Source organism: Felis catus, chromosome C1 (assembly GCF_018350175.1).
Source record: "Felis catus isolate Fca126 chromosome C1, F.catus_Fca126_mat1.0, whole genome shotgun sequence".
In the NCBI taxonomy this organism is placed as follows: domain Eukaryota; kingdom Metazoa; phylum Chordata; class Mammalia; order Carnivora; family Felidae; genus Felis; species Felis catus.
Genome location: NC_058375.1, coordinates 4377074 through 4397612, shown reverse-complemented (window position 1 = coordinate 4397612; position 20539 = coordinate 4377074). Strand labels below are relative to the sequence as shown.

Genomic DNA, 20539 nt, shown 5'->3' with positions numbered 1-20539 from the left:
GTTTAAGTCCCGCATTGGGCTCTGTGCTAACAGCTCAGAGCCTGGAGCCTGCTTCAGATCGTGTGTCTCCCTCTCTTTCTCTGCCCCGCTGCCACTTGTGCTCTGTCTCTTTATCTCCCTCTCTCCCTCCTTCCCTCTCTCTCAAAAATAAACATTAAAAAAATTTTTAAGCAATTTTTTTAACTTTTGGGTTTTTTAAATTTATTTTTGAGAGACAGAGCGTGAGTGGGGGAGGAGCAGAGAGAGAGGGAGACACAGAACCCAAAGCAGGCTCCAGGCTCTTGAGCTGTCAGCACAGAGCTCAATGCAGGGTCGGAACCCGTGAACCATGAGATCATGACCTGAGCCGGAGTCGGACGCTTAACCGACTGAGCCACCCAGGCGCCCCAACATTAAAAAAAAATTTTTTTTAATCTATTTTAAAGACTTTTTGTTACAGACATAAAAGCATATGCCATATTTCACTTTATGGTTTTATCAAAAAATTGGATTTTACTAATGAGGAAAACTCGGGCTGCAGTGCATGATCCACGTCTGTGGTCAGCATTGGGTCTTTAGCAGATTTAACTCCTGCTCAGAAGCCTGTTCCTTTTATCGTATCCTGTTGTCTGAATGGCTGTGTGAATTTTACCGTTGTCTAAATTACCCCCGTAGCCAGCTTGTGTTGTCCTGGAGATTCAGGGAAGAGTTAACAGAAAACCCGAACGGTTCTTGAGGAAGTGCTGTGGCAGCAGAGCCGCCCCCGTGCTCAGCCTCATGGGGAGACCAAGGGAAAGCCGTGAACGGATAAGTCCTTATGAAATCCTACAGATTAGCCCAAGAAGTCTGCCTCCCACGTCTTCCAGTGGTCAGCACTTCTTTCTTCCCTGTTGGATTTGCGTATGGATACAATCATTTACATCGTTTTTTTAATTAGGCCTAAAAATACATGGGAAGTCTCAAGGGAGAGAAGTTTCGAAGGTCTTGCACAGAAACTGGCAGAGGAGGTGAGAAAGGGAGCGACCACTGGCTTTCCTGACACTTGCATTCCGTTTGGATGTCCTTCCAGTAGCTCTGTCCCTCACTGAAAAGTCTTTTTCTGATGTGCTTATTTAGGTGATGTGGCAGCCACCGTGGTGACAGGTGTTTGGGTCTTAAAATGATTTACAAAAAAGCAGAAGGGTATTAAATGTATATATAGTAAATATATATAAAGCTTATTCAGACAGGCTCTGATTGTAGAAAAATCTGGTTTTACAATCAGAGCCTGTCGGAATAAGCTTTAGAAACTGGAATTAACTCTTTCTTTCTTTTTGTTTGTTTGCTTATTGTATTTTTTCTTTTTTTTTTTTTGCTTATTTCTTTATTTAAATCCAAGTTAGTTAACATATAGTGCAGTAATGGTTTCAGGAGTAGAACCCAGTGATTCATCACTTACCTGTGACACCCAGTGTTCATCCCAACAAGCGCCCTTCTTAATGCCTGTCCCCCCACCCACCTCCCCTCCAGCAACCCTCAGTTTGTTCTCTGTCTTTGAGAGTTTCATAAGATTTGCTTCCCTCTGTTTTTATCTTATTTTTCCTTCCCTTCCTCTGTGTTCATCTGTTTCGTTTCTTCAACTCCTGAAATTAACTCTTTCATCCCCAGCTACTGTATAGACTGTGGCAGAAACTTAACCAAATTTGTTAAAAAATAACTGTTCTCGAGTGGCCCGAGAGTGCAGCTTCCTACCAGGTGCACCTCACAATGAAGAATTGCTCGGACACAAAAAATCCGACATTTCTCATTTGTGTCCCACCTTTAAGCACATCCTGGACCAGATCAGATAGGCAGTTAGGGGGAAAGATGCACAGGGGTGAAGAGTGCCTCTCGGTGAGATTGTGCTTGGACAGGGAGGAAGGGGAGGAGGTGGATTTACCTGACGACGTTGTTTCCAGCTCTGAAAGGTGAATTCCGTGCTTTGTAAACGTGTGATTTTTAATTTGCAGTGCTCAGCGACCCCCAGACCAGGGCCATCTATGACATCTATGGGAAGAGAGGCCTGGAGATGGAAGGATGGGAGGTAAGAGAACCTGTGCATCTGGCGTCCCAGGAAGGTCTTTAAACATCTGCAGAGCACCAACCCCCTGATCCCACAGCCTGGGACCACGTGCTTGAGAATACTGGAAGCCGCGAGAGTCCCTTCCTGGCTTCATATTTCGGTGTAAGAGATGACTTCTAGGCTTGGCTATGCCTCTGCGTACCTCCGTGTGCTCAAGCAGGTCAGCCATCCAGCTTGTCCTCTGTTTCCTAACCTGTCAGGTAAAAAGCCAGGGGCGTAGGCTGTACCAGTATTTTCTAACCCCCAGGAGGGAACAGGCTGGTTGGGGGTCTGATGGAAGACAGTTTCCGTAGGGGTGCGGTTCTGTCTCCACACGCATTTCCTGCCACCCTCCACCGTTCTGTGCCACTCCCTCCACCCCAGGTTATGAGTGACTGCGTTTGGGACGTGTTTGTGTTGGTAATGTGCTGTACGTGTGAGCAAATGGAAACACAGAAAAGTTGACAACTACTGGATTGAATTGCCCAGGAGGAAAAATGTTCCCCTGGCAGCCATGCTGTGTAAAAACAGTTACTCACATTCACACAAGCTTCTGTTCTCCCTTTGCTCTGTCGCTGACTAGTCACAGAGCCTCGAGCAGGTCCATGTTACGAGTGTGGGGAGGGGGAGGGGCGGCACGAGGATCAGATGGGAAGATAGGGGAAGATGAATACGAAAATCAGGGGGAAAACCCTTAAGTTGCTGTAAGAACATATAGGTGTTAGTACTTAATTTCATTAAAGAAACTTGGGTTTTGACGCCCCAGAAATTGTAGGAGGCTGTTAATGTTAAATTGGCCATTGTTGATTTCTTTCTCATCACTGTGTAAATTACCCCTGATGTTCTTGTGGTATTGAATCTCAAGCCTGTAAGCCTGTCTCCTCTAACTAGCATTAAAACCTTCTACAGACCGTGGGATAAAGAGTACAAGAGAAGCGAGACAGCTTCTGGTTCCCTTTCCACTGCTGCTTAATATTGGTGGCTTGTGGGCCATGTTCCACCCGTGGCTGTGTTTTGGTTGCCCACACAACACAACAAATTGTAGTCGCTATGATTTAAAACTCGGGACATTTTGCATAAAAGTCCGGTTGTCTGTCTTCTCTTGGAAAAATCAGAGAATCTGGTAGCAGTGTATCTGACTTCCCCTTCGAGGAACAGCAGTCCACCAGATCTCCTGAGCCTCTGCCCTGTGGGCAAGGCTGTGCCGTCGGCCCTCCCGACACTTAGCACCTCCCTCCCGTGGTCTTACATCGGGCCTGCCCTTCATCCGCGTGTCCTGCCTGGCTCCAGCAGGCAGTCGATTTCTGGCCTTTGGTTTGATGGAAATAGCAGTGCTTCAGGTCACATTAGCTCATCGTAGCAAAGCGTTAGGTCTAATAGCTAAGCATTTTTTCATCCTAAAAGGAAAATAGAATCTTGTTGTATTTACTGACTTTCTCCTCACCTTGTGTCCACCACGTTCAAGCTCCCTTGTTTTTTGAAGACGTGGGTCGCTTATAGTGTTTCGTGGTAGCAGTCAGCGCCGCAGAAAGGCTGCAGACTTCTCTTACATGCCCCTCCCTTCAGAGTCAGGGTTGTTCATTCCCAGCAGCATCATCCCAACTAATGGAGCGGTGGGGTAACATCTTCCTGGCAAAATATTGTGTGGTTTCCTATCACCAAACCAAATTATCTCCCTATTAGCAACAAAGCAAAACCGCATGCACAGTAGTGATTATACAAGTATGTAGGCAGTCATGGATGGTGAACGGTTAAGTTTTTATATGCATATATCTTAGTAAGCTACTTTAAGAAAATCAAGTTCTCATCGATCAGAATTGGCTTTTTTTGCATTGATTCTAAGCCTTCACTGAATATAAAAATGACTTCAAGGAAGAACACCTGAAGATCCCCTCCCAGATGGGCACTAAGAGACGTATCCGTGTCTAACACACGAGGGGAAAATTGAGCCCCTCATTCAGGCTGTGAATGAAGAGTCTCAGTGAACTCTGGAGCGCTCTGTGGGGCTGGCATCGCCACTCCTAAGAGGAGACCCCTCCCGCTGCTGGCTGGTTCACCCGAGGACTCTCCTGCATCAGTCAGAGCTGCTTCCCCAGGGAGGAGGCTGAGTTCCCTTCATGCTGTTGCTGGTGTTATTTTCTAATTGCTGATGGTATCCATTTGCCCCACATCTGTTAGTCTGAACAGATGGGGTAGTCGCCAAAGGGTGCTGTCAGAATCCTAGCGCCTTCAGTCCAGAGATGTAAGAGCCCACCCCAGGCGTAGTGGCCACTCCCTGTCCAGCAGAGGGGTCACCCCCTTCTTTTGGTGGCCGCTGGGGAGCAAATGGGAGCTTGTTCGGGCTGCACTAAGTACCCTGCATTCAGTCATTAGGTAAGTTTTCATTCCTTGTTTTTGTCTTTTTCTTAATGTTTATTTACTATTGAGAGACAGAGCATGAGCATGAGCATGGGAGGGGCAGAGAGAGGAGGAGACACAGAATCCGAAGCAGCCCGAGGCGGGGCTCGAACTCATAAACCACGGATCATGACCTGAGCCGAAGTCGGACACTCAACTGACTGAGTCACCCAGGCGCCCCCCCTTGTTTTTGTCTTTTAACCTTCAAGAGGCTTTGTCATTCTCCGGCAGGATTCCACGGGAATGAGATGCAGAGGTTCAGGCACACCCACGTGCAAAGCCAGCCCTTTCAGTTTTCCAAGTTGGTTAGCGGGTTTGTGTGGATACCCACGTTGGAAATGAGATTGGCTTCAGAGTGGCAAGGCTCACCCTGAGCTGGGAACGCTCGGTGGTGCTCAGTCTGCTAACAGCTCGCCAGCGGAAGGGAGAGCACATGCCTCAGTAGCCCTGGCAAGACAGTCCATCGTGTCCTTTGGCCCAGACCGTTCACTGTCTACTTTTGTCTGCAGCCCCTTCCTTTGTCCTTATTTCACTGCTTCCGCTCTCTTAGACATCAGTCTTACCGTGTCTAAGAAGGTAACCTGCATTACCAAGAGCTGCAGTGTGGCCAAGATCATGAAAACAAAGGCTTGAAAGCTCTCACAGACCAAGGAGACAGGATGACTGAATGCAGTCCCAGAGCCTAGACCGGATCCCCGAACAGACAAGGGATGCGAGTGGAAAAACTGGTAAAATCCAGAAAGTCTGAGTTCAGTTCACGGTAGCGCACCAAGGTTGGTTTTGAGATTTGGCAGCCGTCCCGTGGTTACGTAAGGTGTGAACATCGGGAGAAGCTGGGTGAAGGGTGTACAGGAACTTTCTGTACTATCTTTGTCGTTTTTCTAAAGTTCTAAGTAATCTTCTAGAATTATTCCAAAACAAAAGTCAGGTAGCTAGAATCAGAATTTTCAGACCGGACGGTACCTCGGGAATCCTGTAGTTTATAGCAGGGATCTGAAGTGAGAGATCAGGGGACCCCCGCTGAGGCCACCGGGAGGTTAGAGGCAGTGTGGGACAGCCCGCTTTTCGCCAGGCTGCCTTGCTTTTCAGGGTCCCTGTCCCCTCTCCCACAAGGGAAGTCAGTCTTCCTGGCTAACGCAGGGACAGAACTAGTTGGTGAATGGATGGTTAAGGTGAACAGTCCAGGTGTGTGGATTCACGGGCTGCACGTGATACGCTCTGTCATCGAGAACGTCTGGTATTTACCAGCTGTAGTGCCATTCAGGAAGGTGTGCTCCTGGGTGCACAGGAGGGCACATGTCTGAGGGTGACCAAGATGGAAGACGGCGACCTGCCCCTAGCCTGGTCTTCCTCCGTCCCCACCAGAGTGCACGCCGTGTGAAGGAGAGCATAAAGGCCGGGGGCCTTGGAAGCTGGAGCGAGACGCCCTGCCCGGTCCCTCACTGCTCGGGAGGTGCCAGCCGTCCTGACTTTGCAGTTAGCTCTGATTATGCGCCAGCTCTTTGCCAAAACTCCTGTAAAATTGACTAGAAATGGGATGACTTAACCCCTGTGGAGCATCTGCCTCTTCAGTTCACCAGGGAGTGTGGGAGAGGGAAAGGGATTTGTACCTATTGATCCAGCCGGCAGAGGTGAGGCAGCTATAGAGTTTTTGAAAACAAATCTTGTTCTGCTCTGGCCTCTGTGGAGCCTGACACTTTCTGGTCTTAATTCCTGGAATCTTACGAAATCTATTTTAAAAATACCAATATAGGGGCGCCTGGGTGGCGCAGTCGGTTAAGCATCCAACTCTCGGTTTCGGCTCAGGTCACGATCTCTCCACCGGTTTCGTGAGTTGAAGCCCTGCATTGGGCTCCGTGCTGACAGCGCAGAACCTGCTTGGGATTCTTTCTCCCTCGCTCTCTGCCCCTCCCCCACTCGCACTCTCTCTAAATAAATAAATAGATAAACTTAAAAAAAAAAACAGTATAGAGGCACATACACCACATACACGGAGTCAGTGTCGCTGGGTAAGTCTGGCTGGTCAGACTCGTGCTCAGTCTGCACTCTCAACACCAGCGTCCCGTTGGGCAGACTACTCGGCGTGAAGCCTTTTCGTCCAGGTAGAACAGCCCGGTTGCTCCGGGACCCGTGGAGGGGGCTCTTCCGCTTCCCATCCAGACCCCCTTGGCCATGGTAATGCGTCACGTAGGTCGCCACTGGTAGGTTCCATAGTCACAGGCCCACCGAATCTGGGTCCCAAGGTCACAAAGAATTCCTAAAATATTTTAAATCCTTTTTTCCTGATCCGTCTTGACCTTCACGGTTAAATGGAATAGTTGATTACTTATATTTCCCTGAAGCTCTCTTGTCTTTATTTTCTGTGATGAAGGGAGAGGCTGACAGGACGTGGGGGGGGGGGGGGGGGGGGAGGGGTGATGGAAACTGAAGCACTGAGCCTCACTTCCGCTCTGTCCAGGGCAGGGACTTCGGGTGGGTGGGTGCCTCACACCCTCAGCTTTGGAGAAGTAGGTGAGTCAGTTAAATACAACCGAGGGTGGTGGTGTGAGGTAACGAAGCAGTCACTGGCGTGCATTTAGGACTTTCATTTGTTCTTGGATGGTTTTTAAGTGTTCTATTTTATTTTTGAAGTTTATTCATTTGAGAGAGAGCGAGTGTACACATGACTGGGGTGGGGGCAGAGAGAGAGAGAGAATCCCAAGCAGGCTCCGCACTGTCAGCATAGAGCCTGACTCGGGGCTTGATCTCATGAACTGTGAGATCATGACCTGAGCCGAAATCAAGAGTCAGACGCTTAACCAGCTGAGCCACTCGGGCGCCCCGTGTTTTTATTTTAGGAATTATCGATTACATCTGGTTATTAAAGGTGGAAATGCTGTTTTCCTTATTTTTTCCTCTTTACTTCCTGAAAGCATAGTAAACACATTTCTCAGTATGCTTTTGGCTAAGCCAGTTTTTGTATTTATTTTTCTATATTGCTGAATGATAAAATAAAGGGACACAGAACCTAGAACGTGACCCGGTTTATGTGAGAATGCACACACACATACGTGTATGCACAGAGGGTGTCCAGGAAGATGCATTAAAAACTAGATGTCAGCCTGGGAGAAGGAGGATGGCGGAGAAGAGGGAGTGAGCTATAGGCCAATTGTACTTTTTTCCTTTATATCCTTCTGTACTATTTTGATTTTTTGCTGTAAGCATGTATTTTTTTAAACAATTTTTTAAACTTGTGATTTCCAGGATTGCTTCTTCTCACATCACCTCCCTTTTTAGCTGTTCTGTGAGCAGCCTCTCGAGGCGCCTCTGTGTTTCTCCCACTGATACAAGGAATGTGCTCTCTGGGTTTGTCCCCCACCCATCTCATGACTTTGTCGGCCTGCCCCCACTCTCGGTGTTTCTCCCAGGCCATGGCATCCTGGACCCCTAGAAATCATGTGGTGCAGTTCCCTCTTTCAGAGATGTGGGGCCTGAGGCCCACGGTGGCCTTTTCCTGCCTCTTTGAAATCTCCATTTTGTGATGAGCTAAGAAAAGCCAAAACGGAACACCTTATTTTCTCATAGACTTGTCATTGTGCATCCCTGAGTAGTATTGTGGCCTGCCTTTTGGTACCTGAGTACTGTTTTATGCTAAGGCCCATCTGGCATCATACATTCTCAGGGTCATATCATATTGAAGGGGGAAGAGTCCCACGGTGTAAAAACGCCCAGGCCTGATGGCTGAAGCTCAGAAGTCATCTCCAGCGATGGCTCCAGCACCCTGGGGAGAGATGACAGGGCAGTTGTGAGCACCTTCGTCCTCTGCTTTCATCTTCAACGTTTATTACTGGGCTGGGACTCATTAGGAAATTTAGACCACGAGACTTAAGGCGACGTATTCTCTGTAAGATTCCTGCGGCGTCAGAGAGAAGTTTACCGAAACGAAGGAAACCACGCTTACGTCTCTCTGGAGAGCTGAGGGGAAGCATCGCCTTGGGGATGACCGGAGGGCAGAGCTGAGCGGATACGACCTTGAGCCTGAGCTCACCAGGGCCGGGGTCTGTGGGAGAAAGGCTTGTCGGGGTGTCATTGCTGCTCTCGGAATCCCAGGGCGAGGAACAGCCGGACCTGGGCCACGCGAATGCGCCGCGTTAGCCATGTCCACTCTTGGTGTATGTTTTCCTCGCTTTCTGGGTCCTTAACTGCCTCTTCCTCCTGACTGTGCCTGCAGGTTGTGGAGAGGAGGAGAACGCCAGCTGAAATCAGGGAAGAGTTTGAGCGGCTGCAGAGAGAGAGGGAGGACAGGAGGCTGCAGCAGCGCACCAACCCCAAGGTAAGCCGGGCCCGCGGCGGTGAGGATGGCATAGGCCTCACTGCCAGGCGGCAGGCCTGAGGTCAGTGGTGAGAGCGGACCGAATTGGTGGAACAAAATCGTGCGTATTTTATCTCAGAGCAGCCTCTTTCGGGAGAGCAGCTCCTGGTGGCTTTCGGCTCAGGACCTGGAGAAAAGTGTCTTGAACCCTTGAACCGTGTGCAGGGAAGACCAAACCCATCCCGAGCCGAGGAGACTTCCCAGGCGGCAGCACAGGCAAGGTCCCTGAGACCCTTTCCTGCAGTCGTGCCGCCCAAGCCCTTGGCGGGTGACAGTCAAGGGACACTGTCAGCAGCCACCTGACCCTGCTCCGAAGCAGCAGGACTCCCTGCAGCACTGGGGGTGTGGGACGTTTCCAAACTGCCTTACGCGGGGCCCCGGCTCTGATCTGCCTGGACACCGGTGCCGTGAACACCAGTCACCAGGCTGTTCTGGCAACGAGGTGACCCCCTTTAACAACATCAAGTCCCCAAGGGAGTTTGAGTCCCGTGACCTAGTGACGGGCCCGAGTCTGAGAGCTACTTTTCGGTCCTGTGGATGATACCTTTTCCTCTGATCTGTTAGAGAAGCAGATTGTGCAGAGTGCATGCGCCAGCCCCGTGGCAAATGGGGTGTCTCCGTCAACTTGAGGTGCCGGTTGTGTGAGTGTCTAGTCGAATGTGGCCCCGGTGTCCTGTTCGGCTGCACTTGACAAGGGCCCTCAGCAGCCGGACTCCCTCAGTGTGGCCCGATGGCCTGGCAGGCAGCCTGAGATCTCCTAAAGAGAAAGAACAGAGGCTGGCTTACAGCCCGGGCATTGTGATAATATGAACTTCTGATCGAGTACATTCTAGAAAGGGGAATTTTTTTTCAAGACTCCTACAGCGTTTAGAGGACCGTATCTTCAGAACACTCCCATCTATTTGAAGCCTGCATCTCAAAGTATATTTATAAATGCCGACACCTCTCCTTCCTGCCCAGCCTCCCTGCAGCAGATGATGGCGTCAGTGGTGCGGGGCCGTCTTACGGTCGTAGGAGAGCGGAGAATCGAAACGCTGGCTGAACCGACTCGGGGCGGGTGACGCGGTGGGGAGCACCAAAGGTCTCTGCGGCGCCCTGAGCCGTGCTCGGGGGTTCCCTTCGCGGAGCCAGTGCTCAGGACCACGCGCCGCGGGAGGTCTGGTTTGAAAGTCGGTGTCGGCAGATGGAGTGAGGGTTGAGGAGACGGGGTGGGGCCTGGCGGGAGCAAGCTGTTGCTGTGGAATCTTTGCCGTTCTGGCTGGAGTTATGCTGCATTCCGAGCAATGAAGGGGAAAGAGAACGTCACAGTAGCCTGAGCCTCCGTGTCCTGCGATAAAATTGGCCATCTGGGTGCGCGCAGTGATTGCTTATTGGGATTCTGTGGAAACGTGTCTCCGGGCCATGTTTCCGTAGAATGAGAGCGCACAGCTGTGACCATTTCACACAAGCGTGCGAGTTATTGTAAAATTCCTAATACTTTGCTTCTTCCATAAACTGCTTCCAAATAAATAAGACATTTTCTAACCAGAAATAGTGAGTGATAACCAGATGTTTGGCCATGCAGCATTTTGAGGAGAGCTTTTATTCCATTTCTGAGGGTTTTGCTTTTCATGATGAGTGGAAAGGTTTGGGATGTTCTCATCCTAAGAAAGGGGAGATCTCCTCTCTTAAGGCCACAGGGGAAGGACACTGCCGATGACCATCGGGCTCAGCACCGACCTGTTGTCACAGGGGACTGGCAGGCGAGCACATTTGTGGCACTGCTGTCGGAGATTTGGATGGGCATTTCTCTCCGTTGTTACCAGTAAGAGTTTGTTGGGCGGGGATCTGCCGGTGGGATGTATGTATGAGAACGGGCAAAGAGGTCAGGTGGGAAAAAATGGTAGATGGGAAATATTCCGACACGGTGATGCGGGACCCGAAGCAAAGCGCGTGACCTGTGTTTAGTTTTCTCATCTGTAAAACGAAGCCGCCTGACCTTCCTGACTACCGTGCCAAGTTGGGAAATGATTGAAACAATAGGAAATAGGTGTTAATTTATTGGAAACAGACAAACGTGCTGGGTCGATGCAAAGTGGTACTCGTTAGGTACCATTGAGGTTAAGAACTTTTGTTTTTGTGTCTCCTCCAGCACTGCGTGGGAAATACTTGGTTTGGTCAGGTAGTTCTGGGCCCATTTGGGTTTGGATGGGGTCTGGCAGTTGGGATTTCAAAGTGGCCCTCTGACAACACCGTCAGCCTTCTCCCGTGGCCTTGGCCATGTGGTGTCTCGGTGTGGCCAGCTACCTGTGAGTCTTGGTTTGTGTGAAATGAGCTTTGGAAAGCACAGTGGTGCTTAGAAACGATGAGCGGAATCCCCAGTTCCCGCGTGGGAGCCACCGATGGCACGCGTGCACACGCACACTCACACACGCACAGAAGCCCAGACGCCCAGACGCCAGAGGCAGCACGATAGCGCTTTCCACCTGGAGTCCAGAGCCCTGCACTGGGATTCTGATTCCACCCTCTTGTTCTGGGCCCGGGGTCAGGTCACTTCTCCAGTCTTCGCTCTGTTTCCTCTTGGGTGAAATGAAAGGTTTGCCACAAAGCCCACTGCTTGGGGTCAAGAGACTCCAAAGTCCTTAGTTTAATTGCCCCTGTTTTCTGTCTTTGCTGCGTGAGAGTAGAGTCGTGTTCCCTGCTGGAAAACGTGAGGCTTGGGTTGCTGGTGTCCTGGGATCTCCCAGGCCCTCACATTGAGCAGGCGTAGGGGGTAGTTTGCGGCCGGACAGACGATGAGGCTCCTCCACACCGAGTGCGCCGTGCATGACTGGACTCTGACTGGACCGCCATGGCCACCCTCCCTCCCTCTTCAAGATCTTGGTTTTATTTGCTTAATCCATCGACGCGTCTTGACTTTCAGAGACTTAAGATGATGCAGTAGGGTTGTTCTGTGCCATGTTCACTTCATACTGATTATTTTCATTCCTTTCTTTGTTAATGCCCATAAACCTTCTGTCTCTCTGACGGCAGCCACTCTGGGAGTCTAAAGATGACAGGTCTCAGGCAGCGCAGTCGGGACTTTGTTACTGCCTCCTAATGAACTTGTTCCCATCCCGTGTGAAGCACGCTGTTAAGTCAAAGACTGTTGGGGGGCTGTCACTGTCTGTCTCTGGGGGTATGGACTGCTTGCTTTCTGACCCCTTTACATAACAGTTCCTGGAGATTAGCACATTATTTCCTGGACCTTCCATTCTCCTTTCGCTGTACAGAGCTTAACGTAAACTCCCTGGCAAGACCTCCTTTCTGATTTTAGAAAGGCCAGCTTATTGGTTTGGTTCCTGTAATAGCTTAAAAATAGAATCCAGCTGTATCAGGAAACATTTAAAAAATGTATCAAGGAAGACCTATAACAGTAAAAATATTTTTAAATCCCAGAGTGTTTTCATAAAGACACAGGATTACATTACTCAATTATTTTTAAAGGGTTTTTGAAAAGCCGTGTTTCACTTGCCATGGCTAATGATTATAGGCATCCGAATGAGCCTGTGGCTATGACTTCAGTCTGTTCGGTGGAAATGACTCTGATGTCATAAACTGACTCGGCTTCGCTGACAGGAAAGTCGTACGGAAGAAAAGCTGTTCGAGCCCATATGTTGGTTGCGCTCAATGTCAGGAAGGGGCGACGTAATGTGTGCAGAAATGGGCAGCTGTCGAGAGTGAAGAAATTGGGAAGTTGGCACGGAAGAGGGGACCGAGTCCGAGAAGGCTGTTGGATAAAGCAGAGCTTTTGCAGAAGAGAAGGGCCGGCTGCTGTCCCTATCCTGGTGGCGGAACCACTTAGAAACAAGGCGTCAGAATTAGAGACTTCGGTTCATGCAGGGAGGGCGGCCCAGGGGGGTGGCGTCCTTGGAAACTCTGGTAAGTTTGAGATTGATCCTCCAACATGAGAGAATATGGGTTCTGACTTTGATCCCAGAATGAATCTGCAGAGACCATCTCACAAGAGCCACCATGGGCTCGTCAGCTATAAAACAGGCAAACTGCACAGTGCCTCTTAAAGCAATTGCCTCTTTGGGTGGAATTTTCAGTTAGTAATTGAGAATGCATTTGACAGAAATTTCTCACATTATCCTTATGGCCAGATAAAATACAAACATGAAAATAATTCAGAATGAAACATTCCTGGCTGAATGAACACCTGATTCTACTCAAAGAGGGTTGATTAATGCATCATCCCCAGCCTGGTGAGAAGCTTCTCCTCATGGGAGAAAGGCTGTAACTTGTCATGCTCAGAATTTCTGTGAATGATGTCAGTGAAGATGTGTTTGTCATATTCACAGGTGACCCAAGGCCGAAGGACAAAACCAAGATTCTAAAAGATCCCAGTGAACTAGAATGGCAAGGTTAGACGTGCTAGCTAAGAGAAGGGGAGACGGGGAAATGGTGGTCTTTATTTGACTCAGTGTTAACAACAGTTTAGAGTATTTTGCAGGTTGGGAATGAGTACGATAAAGATGATTCATTTATTCACAAAGCAGTTTAAACTGGGTGCCTGTAAGGAGCCAGATCCTGTGCCAGATGTGGACGTGCAGCAGAGAATAACAGACAAGACCCTGCCCTCTTGGGTACTAGCCGAGAGAGACAATAAACACAATACATAAAGCATATAATACGTTAGAACGTGACCGTGCTATGGCGGGAAGCTAGGTCAAGGTCCGGGGGGAGGAAAGCAATTTGAAATAGGGTGGTCAGGCCTTGCTGAGAGGATAACATTGGAACAAAGATGAGACAAGTTATCCGTGTGGATATCGGGGAAGAGCCTTCTGGATGGAGGGAGCAGCCAGTGCCGAGGGATACTGGATCTGGTATGTTCGAGTAGAGGCAAAGAGACCAGTGTGTCTGGAACAGTGATGGTGGAAATTATTAGCAGCTGAGGGCCAAGAGGCACATCTCCATTTCCCTGTTGAAAAGCAGCAACTGGCCTTAATTTGTGACAGTTCGAGAGAACAGAACCGACGGCACGGAGATGATTTTGGCTCGGTCTAAGGAGCAGTGGACGAGGTGGGCTGCTGGGGGCTGAAGGAAACCGCACTTTCATCCACCATCTCGTCCCGAACACAGAGCAGCAGGGACCTGCATCTTCCAAGTGGGGGGAAGGGGGGCAGTTATATAATTAAGATAAAAATAAGTTTTCCCGGCTGTTCACAGAGCCAGTGTGGGAGTGGGTGCCAGGCCGGCGGGTGGTGCTCCGTCCCGGCTGGAGCGCTTTGATGACCTCTGGCGGTCTCCAGGCCCTGCCTGGGAGTCGTGGTGTCCCTTGGTTACGTTAGCTCCTCCTGAAGAGGAGGCCTCTGAGACTCCGCGGCACAAGAAGTCGACGGATTTTTAAATATGCATGTAAGACCTTTCTAAGATTTTAATCATTTTTAAGTAGATGCTAGTTTTGCAGTCTAAGGTGTGGGGAAATTTTTTGCAGGTTTTTGTGGTCAGAGTAATACGCGTAAGTAGTTTACGAGTCGGGTACCAGGCTTACTGCCGAAACAAGCAGCCGCCCCTCCCAGCACCCGTCTTTCCCACCTGACTCCTGCCCCCACCCCACCTGACCCAGGAGGGACGTGCCTCTCCTGCCCCCTGAGCTCTTGCTTCAGACGTTTCTTCTGTATTCCTGAGTTGCATGTTTACACTGTTGTGTTTTTTCCGGTTTCCCCCGGTCAGTAAAGATAAGGATGCAGTTCCCCAGCGTCCTTGTCCACCCGGCGCGGTTATAATCGCCCTTGGGGTTAAGTGAAGGTTCACCAAATAAATGCTCAGCTGAGCCAGGCGGGCGTACCACGACTACCAGACCTTTCTCGAAAGGCCTTTTCCTCACGGTGTTAGTAATTCTCTCTCTCCCTAGGTTCCTTTGACGAGCTTTCTATAAATCTGTCACTACTTCGTTTCCAGACTGTTGGATTCAACCTTCCCCCTTCCATCGCACTCCTTAGATACTCTCACCCATCCTGGTGGCACCCCCCGCCCCCAGGATCCCCGCTTCATCCTCCCTGCTCCCATTCCAGTCTGGACCCTGCTTTCCAGGCCTGCGTACAGCTGGGGCCCCAGGACTTTCCTCACCAGCTTCCTAGGAATGCCTTTTCGTTCAGTCAACATCCTGAGCTGCACCAAACAGAACCTCCCTGTCCTCGAGGAGGAGCTCGGAGGCCCAACCCTTTCCTGGGTTGGCTTTCCGCCTCCCTGTCTTCCTGATTGATCCTTTTTTGGGCATCCTCCAGTAGCTCATTATAAAAGATGCCTGGAAGGCAAATTTCTTTGTCCTTTTTTTTCTGCTCTAAGTCTTTTAAAAGAAAAAATAACGTAAGGACTACGCATATATACACATACAAAGGATTACGTGTAATGTATAAACCGTAACAGGAGTGAGGAACATGTAGGACTCCACCGCCTGACCCCAGGACAAGAGTACTGCCCACACCTTGCATCCGCTTCCATGGCCCCCACCTGCCCCACCCCCCTGCCAGAAGGAAACACAATCCAAATGGCCATCCTTGTGTTGCTTTTTAAATTTTGCCATAAATTGTGTGTATGCTTGGGGCGGCCTGGATGGCTCAGTCGGTTAAGTGTCCGGCTTCGGCCCAGGTCATTGATCTCAAGGTTCGAGCCCCACACTGGGCTCTCTCCTGACTTTGCAGAGCCTGCTTGGGATCCTCTGTCTTCCTGTCTCTCTGCCTCTCCCCCGCTCGTGCGCGCGCGCTCTCTCTCTCTCTCTCTCTCCTAAAAATAAATAAATAAGCAAAAAAAAAAAAAAAAAAGATGTAGACTTAAGTAATACACTGTTTGGGTCTTATTTTTCAGCTTTATAAAAATGCTACCATGCTATCAGTATTCCTCTGGGTCTTGTTTTCTACCCACACCTCATACTCTTTTGGAGTCTGTGTGCTTCTCGTGAGGCTGTGGCTCGTTCGTTGTCGTTGCTGTAAACCAGCTCACCCACCCTCATTTCCGGGGTTTTGCTGTTAAAGAACATTCCGCGTGTTCTCGTGCTTGTCTCCTCGTGCACACACGTGCGGGGGTGTCCACGAACACCTAGATATAAAATTGATGTTCAGCTCTTAAGAGATGTCGCCACCTTGCTTTCCAGACTCTGCATACCTCAGAAAGTCTTGGTTGTATCTTTATCCTCAGCTAAGTATAAAGCGTGTGTGTGCATACGTTGGACAGTATACGTGTGTCAAGACACGTGTTATGAAGTGAGTCTAACTTAATATTTAGTTACAGCTTCATATTTAACGTGAATATTCCTGCTCTATTTTTTAACATCCAAGAAGTTTCCTCTTCTCAGATGTGTTGTTTTTCTAATTCATGGGAAGGTGCAAAGCGGGGCTCTGGTGCTTTGAGCTGTAGAGACAGATGCCCTGCGTTCGCATCCCACCTCAGACACTTCGCCTCTTTGTTCCTCGGCGTGTTCATCTGTGAAGCGGAGACAGTGGCAGTGTCGTCAGTGAAAAGCTGAAGCGGAACACGTGTTGAACACTTGGGAGAGTCCCTGACACATAGCGTTCACAACGCTGTTTTTTACGATTAACGCAACATCTCTTATTTTTCTAAGGATATTCCTTACAGGTTGTTTGCCATTTTCTTTGGCGTTTGTATTCTCTGCTTCTTTCTCCTTTCTGATCTTTACGTGGTTTCCGACTTCCGTGTTGGAGATTTCCCTCGAACGTGTGGTAATAATCTCCGGCTGTCTGCTCCCGAGGAGGGAGGCAGAAAAGCCCGGGCTTGGCAGGGTTTGTCACTCGCGGCCTTAACTCCCTCCATCCTCGACGGAGCTTAGTGTTGAAAGGCTTCTTCTACTCAGCGGGTGGTCGCTCTCTGGAGAGGAAACCCCCAGTCTCTGGCCTAGCTGCGGTAGGGGCGTGGGGGGAGCGGGCTGGGAGATGACCCTGTTGCCAGGGCCTGCCCCACCCCTCCCGCCAGACCTGGCATGCCTTCCCTTGATGTCTTCAAAGATCAGGCCTCTGTCACTTGTCCCCTTAGTAAGCAGGCAACTCCTGGGGTGCCTGGTCCCTCCGGTGCCTCAACCAGCAGAGGCCTGGTTTCAGCTTCCTCTGCTCAGTGACCATCTCCATCCTTTTCCAGTTTCTAAGGCTTGGTTAGCACCTCTTCTCTATCACCTCTGTTATTCCTTGAGCCTCACTTTGGGAGGGAGGAGGGTTTCAAGACAACAATACTATTGGTTTAACCAAAAATCCACATTGGTTATTGGACGTAATTGTACCAGAAGCCTTTTGTTTGTCCGTCATCATCGAGATAGAAGAACAAAAGAAAAAAGGAAAAAAAAGAAGATAGCCACAACTCTGTCAACCACAGCTTCTTCGTTTGAAAGTCTGTCGGGAAGAGGGGCGCCTGGGTGGCTCAATTGGATAGGTATCTGACTTCAGCTCAGGTCGTGATCTCGGGATTCGTGAGTTCCAGCCCCGCATCGGGCTCTGCACCGACAGCTCGGAGCCCAGAGCCTGTTTTGGATTCTGCATCTCCCTCTCTCCGCCCCTCTCCTGCTCACTCTCCGTCTTTCTCTCTCTCAAAAATAAATAAACACTAAAAAAACTGTTTTTTAACTGCAGATTCTCAGAGGAGCTGCACAGGAGTCTGTCAGGCTGCTCCCGGGGACTCTGCATCTAAACTAGCAGGCTCCCAGGGAGGTCAGATGGCGGCTGACTTGGAGCTGCTGCAGTAGTCTGCAGGCGTGAGGGCAAAAAGCCATCTTGCTTACAGTGCTTATTTTTATTTCATGGTTGAAGAAAACAGGGTTGACTTAAGAATGGTTCATTTGGTGGTCCAGTGTGGTTGTAGTTTAGAGGTTGGAATAGATGCTTAAAAGGTGATCTCTTCCTCCTATGTTTACCTCCCTGAACCTTTGAATCTTAAGAGTTGGTGATTTTTATTAAGTAGTTCAAAACCTGAGAAACTAGTAAATCAGATTCATTTGCTAAGTCGTGTTATATTCTTACTACCGTGGCCTGATTGAAGATGGTTTGAAACCACGGGGAGTGTCCTCCCTGGAGCCCAGTCGCTTCTGGTCTGGGCAGCGGAAACTGCCCGACGCGACAGACTGATTCTTCCATCTCCGGAACAGATCACAGAGGTCTTAGTTGGGCATCTGTAGCTGCTGCCTGTCCCGCTGACAGTGTTTCATCGGTATCATGAATGCATGTAAAGGACTTTATAACTATCATCGTGTTGTCTTTTTATACTCTGATGGCAGAATTGAGTACCCTAACACAAGGCTCAGCCAACCGTGGCCCACTGTCTAGGTTTCTTCAGCCCGTGAGCTAAGAATGGTTTTTATTACATCTTTAATGGTTTTTAAAAAATCACAAGAGGGGCATCTGGATGGCTCAGTTGGTTGAGCATCTGGCTCTTAATCTCAGCTCAGGTCTTGATCTCCAGGTCATGGGTTCAGGCCCCTCATTGGACTCCATGCTGGGCATTTAGCCTACTTTAAAAAAAAAGAAAAAAGGAAGAAGAAGAATTTGTGACACATAAAAATGATATGAAACTTGGGGTGCCTGGGTGGCTCAGTAGGTTAAGCGTCCAACTTCGGCTAAGTTAATGGTCGCACAGTCCATAGGTTCAAGCCCTGAGCCGGGCTCTGTGCTGACAGCTCAGAGCCTGGAGCCTGCTTTGGATTCTGTGTCCTTTTCTCTGTGCCCCGCCCCCTGCTCGAGCTCGCTCTCGCTCTCTCTCTCTCTTGCTCTCTCTCTGTCAAAAATAAAAATGAAACTTGAATTTCAGTATTCTGAAATAAAGTTTTATTGGAATACAGCAAAGCTCATTCATTTAAGTATGACCCGTGGCTTTTTTGTGCTTTCAGTAACAGCACAGACTGAGTGGTTTCAGCCATAACCGTCTACAAAACCTAAAATATGATCTAGCCCTTGACAGAAAAAGTTCGATGACCCTGCTCTAGAAAACTAAAGTGAAGTGTGCAAGTATTTTCCTTTGTAAACTCTTTTTATTTGAAAAATGTGATTTAATTACAATTTAATAATAAAAGGACACAAACCTCCATACATTGGATGAAAAGTTGTTGGGAAAGCGCTGGCTCATTAATTTACCCGGCATTAGATCTATTTTATCTTTCTCTTTTCCTTGATCTTTTTGATCTTCTGTCAGAATTCAGATCTTTCACCCCTCAAAGTTGTGACTTCTCATATAAAAGCATATTGTCTTGAAAGTTCCTGAAAGTGAGTTGGTAAGTTGCCACCAAATACCTCGTTAGCACACGGAGAAGAAAGCTATCCGGTTCTGGTACTGTGACCAGCCCATTTTCAAAAGGTTATCGCCTTGAAATGGGAGAACAGCAGAAGGCGGACATCCAAACCACTCTTGAAAATATTAAGAGACATGTCCTTGTGCACCCAGAATGATGTGATCACTCATGCTCTGGGACAGTCTGTTTCATCGGGTGTGGCTGGCTCTTGAGCCTAACATCCCGATGTACAGTGGCTCTCTTGACCTTTCTGGGTGAGTCCTTTTCCATAGACTCGGACCAAAGCCTGTTGAGTCTCAGAAGTCACCGCTCAGGCGCGTGGGTGGTGGCTCTGTCGGTTAAACGTCTGACTTCAGCCCAGGTCATGCTCTCACAATTGGTGGGTTCACACTCCACGTTGGGGTCTGTGCTGGCAGCTCGGAGTCTGGAGCCTGCTTCGGATTCTGTGTCTCCCTCTGTCTCTGTCTCTCTGCCCCTACCCCACTCGCACTCTGTCTGTCTCTCTCGATCTCTCTCTGTCTCTAAAATAAACATTAAAAATTTTTAAATTAAAAGGAAAGAAACAACAAAATAGTTGAAAAACTGATGACTTGAGCAATATTTTTGGCTTTTAAGGGCTCTTCTACCCTTTGGTACACAGGCTGATTGTCAGTGTGAAGTTAACACAAAGATGTATCATTCTAAAATTTTTCTTTGGGAAAGGAAAGAAAACCATACTTAACATTCTGGAAGTTTTCACCCAATGCAATTAGACAGATAATAAAGGAGATGTAAATATTGAAAGGGCTGTAGTTTTTTGTGTAGGATATGATTGCCTGTCCTTAGAGAACCAACTGAAACCTGCCGAGACCAACAAGTTGAATGAGGCGGCCCGTCAGGAAACCCCCAGAGATAAGACCGTGGTTGCCACCGTTCCTGCCGCACAGATCACCAGAGAGGCTCCCCTGACCGCTCTCCCTGCCTCCTTCCTCGCCTCAACACAGCAGCCCGATTGAGCCTGCAAGACTAGGGTGGGACCACGCCATCCTGCCCGAGGCGCTCCAGTGGCTTATATCATTCATTATGAGCCAGCATCCTGACAGTGGCCCGTATAGGGTGACCGTCATTCCCCATCCAAACCCCAGGACGTTTTTGAGAGAGAAAGAGAGGTACTTAAAATAATTAAAATTTTACAGGTTTTTGAAATGTTTATTGACCAACACTGATTTTATTATATTGGAGAAACTATGAAATGGTTTATTTAAAACCTATTTTCAAAAATAAAATATTTCCTGTAAAAAAACACATACCTGTGTATATTAAAGCAGATTTTAAAAATTCTATTGATTATGTGAACATGAAAAGTGGCAGAAGCGGGGGCGCCTGGCTGGCTCAGTTGGTAGAGCATGCGACTCTTGATTTCAGGATCGTGAGTTCAAGCCCCACGTTGGATGTCGAGCCTACTTAAAAAAATAAATAAAAGTAGCAGAAGCAGAATCATTTT

At 48.8% G+C, this 20539-nt stretch overlaps 1 protein-coding gene across 2 annotated transcripts in view; it reads left to right on the top strand.

Moving 5' to 3' along the window:
• DNAJC11 (DnaJ heat shock protein family (Hsp40) member C11) overlaps positions 1-20539 on the top strand; it is a 70651-nt gene that overhangs the window by 25998 nt on the left and 24114 nt on the right. The window contains exons 1-3 of one of the 2 annotated variants that reach the window (XM_023258047.2): positions 914-986; positions 1968-2041; positions 8667-8768. In XM_023258047.2, coding sequence (XP_023113815.1) covers positions 929-986; positions 1968-2041; positions 8667-8768 — 234 coding nt within the window. In that variant the 5' untranslated portion in view covers positions 914-928. Of the gene's footprint in view, positions 1-913; positions 987-1967; positions 2042-8666; positions 8769-20539 lie in introns of those variants that run through there. The other variant, XM_023258046.2, reaches the window with a different exon arrangement.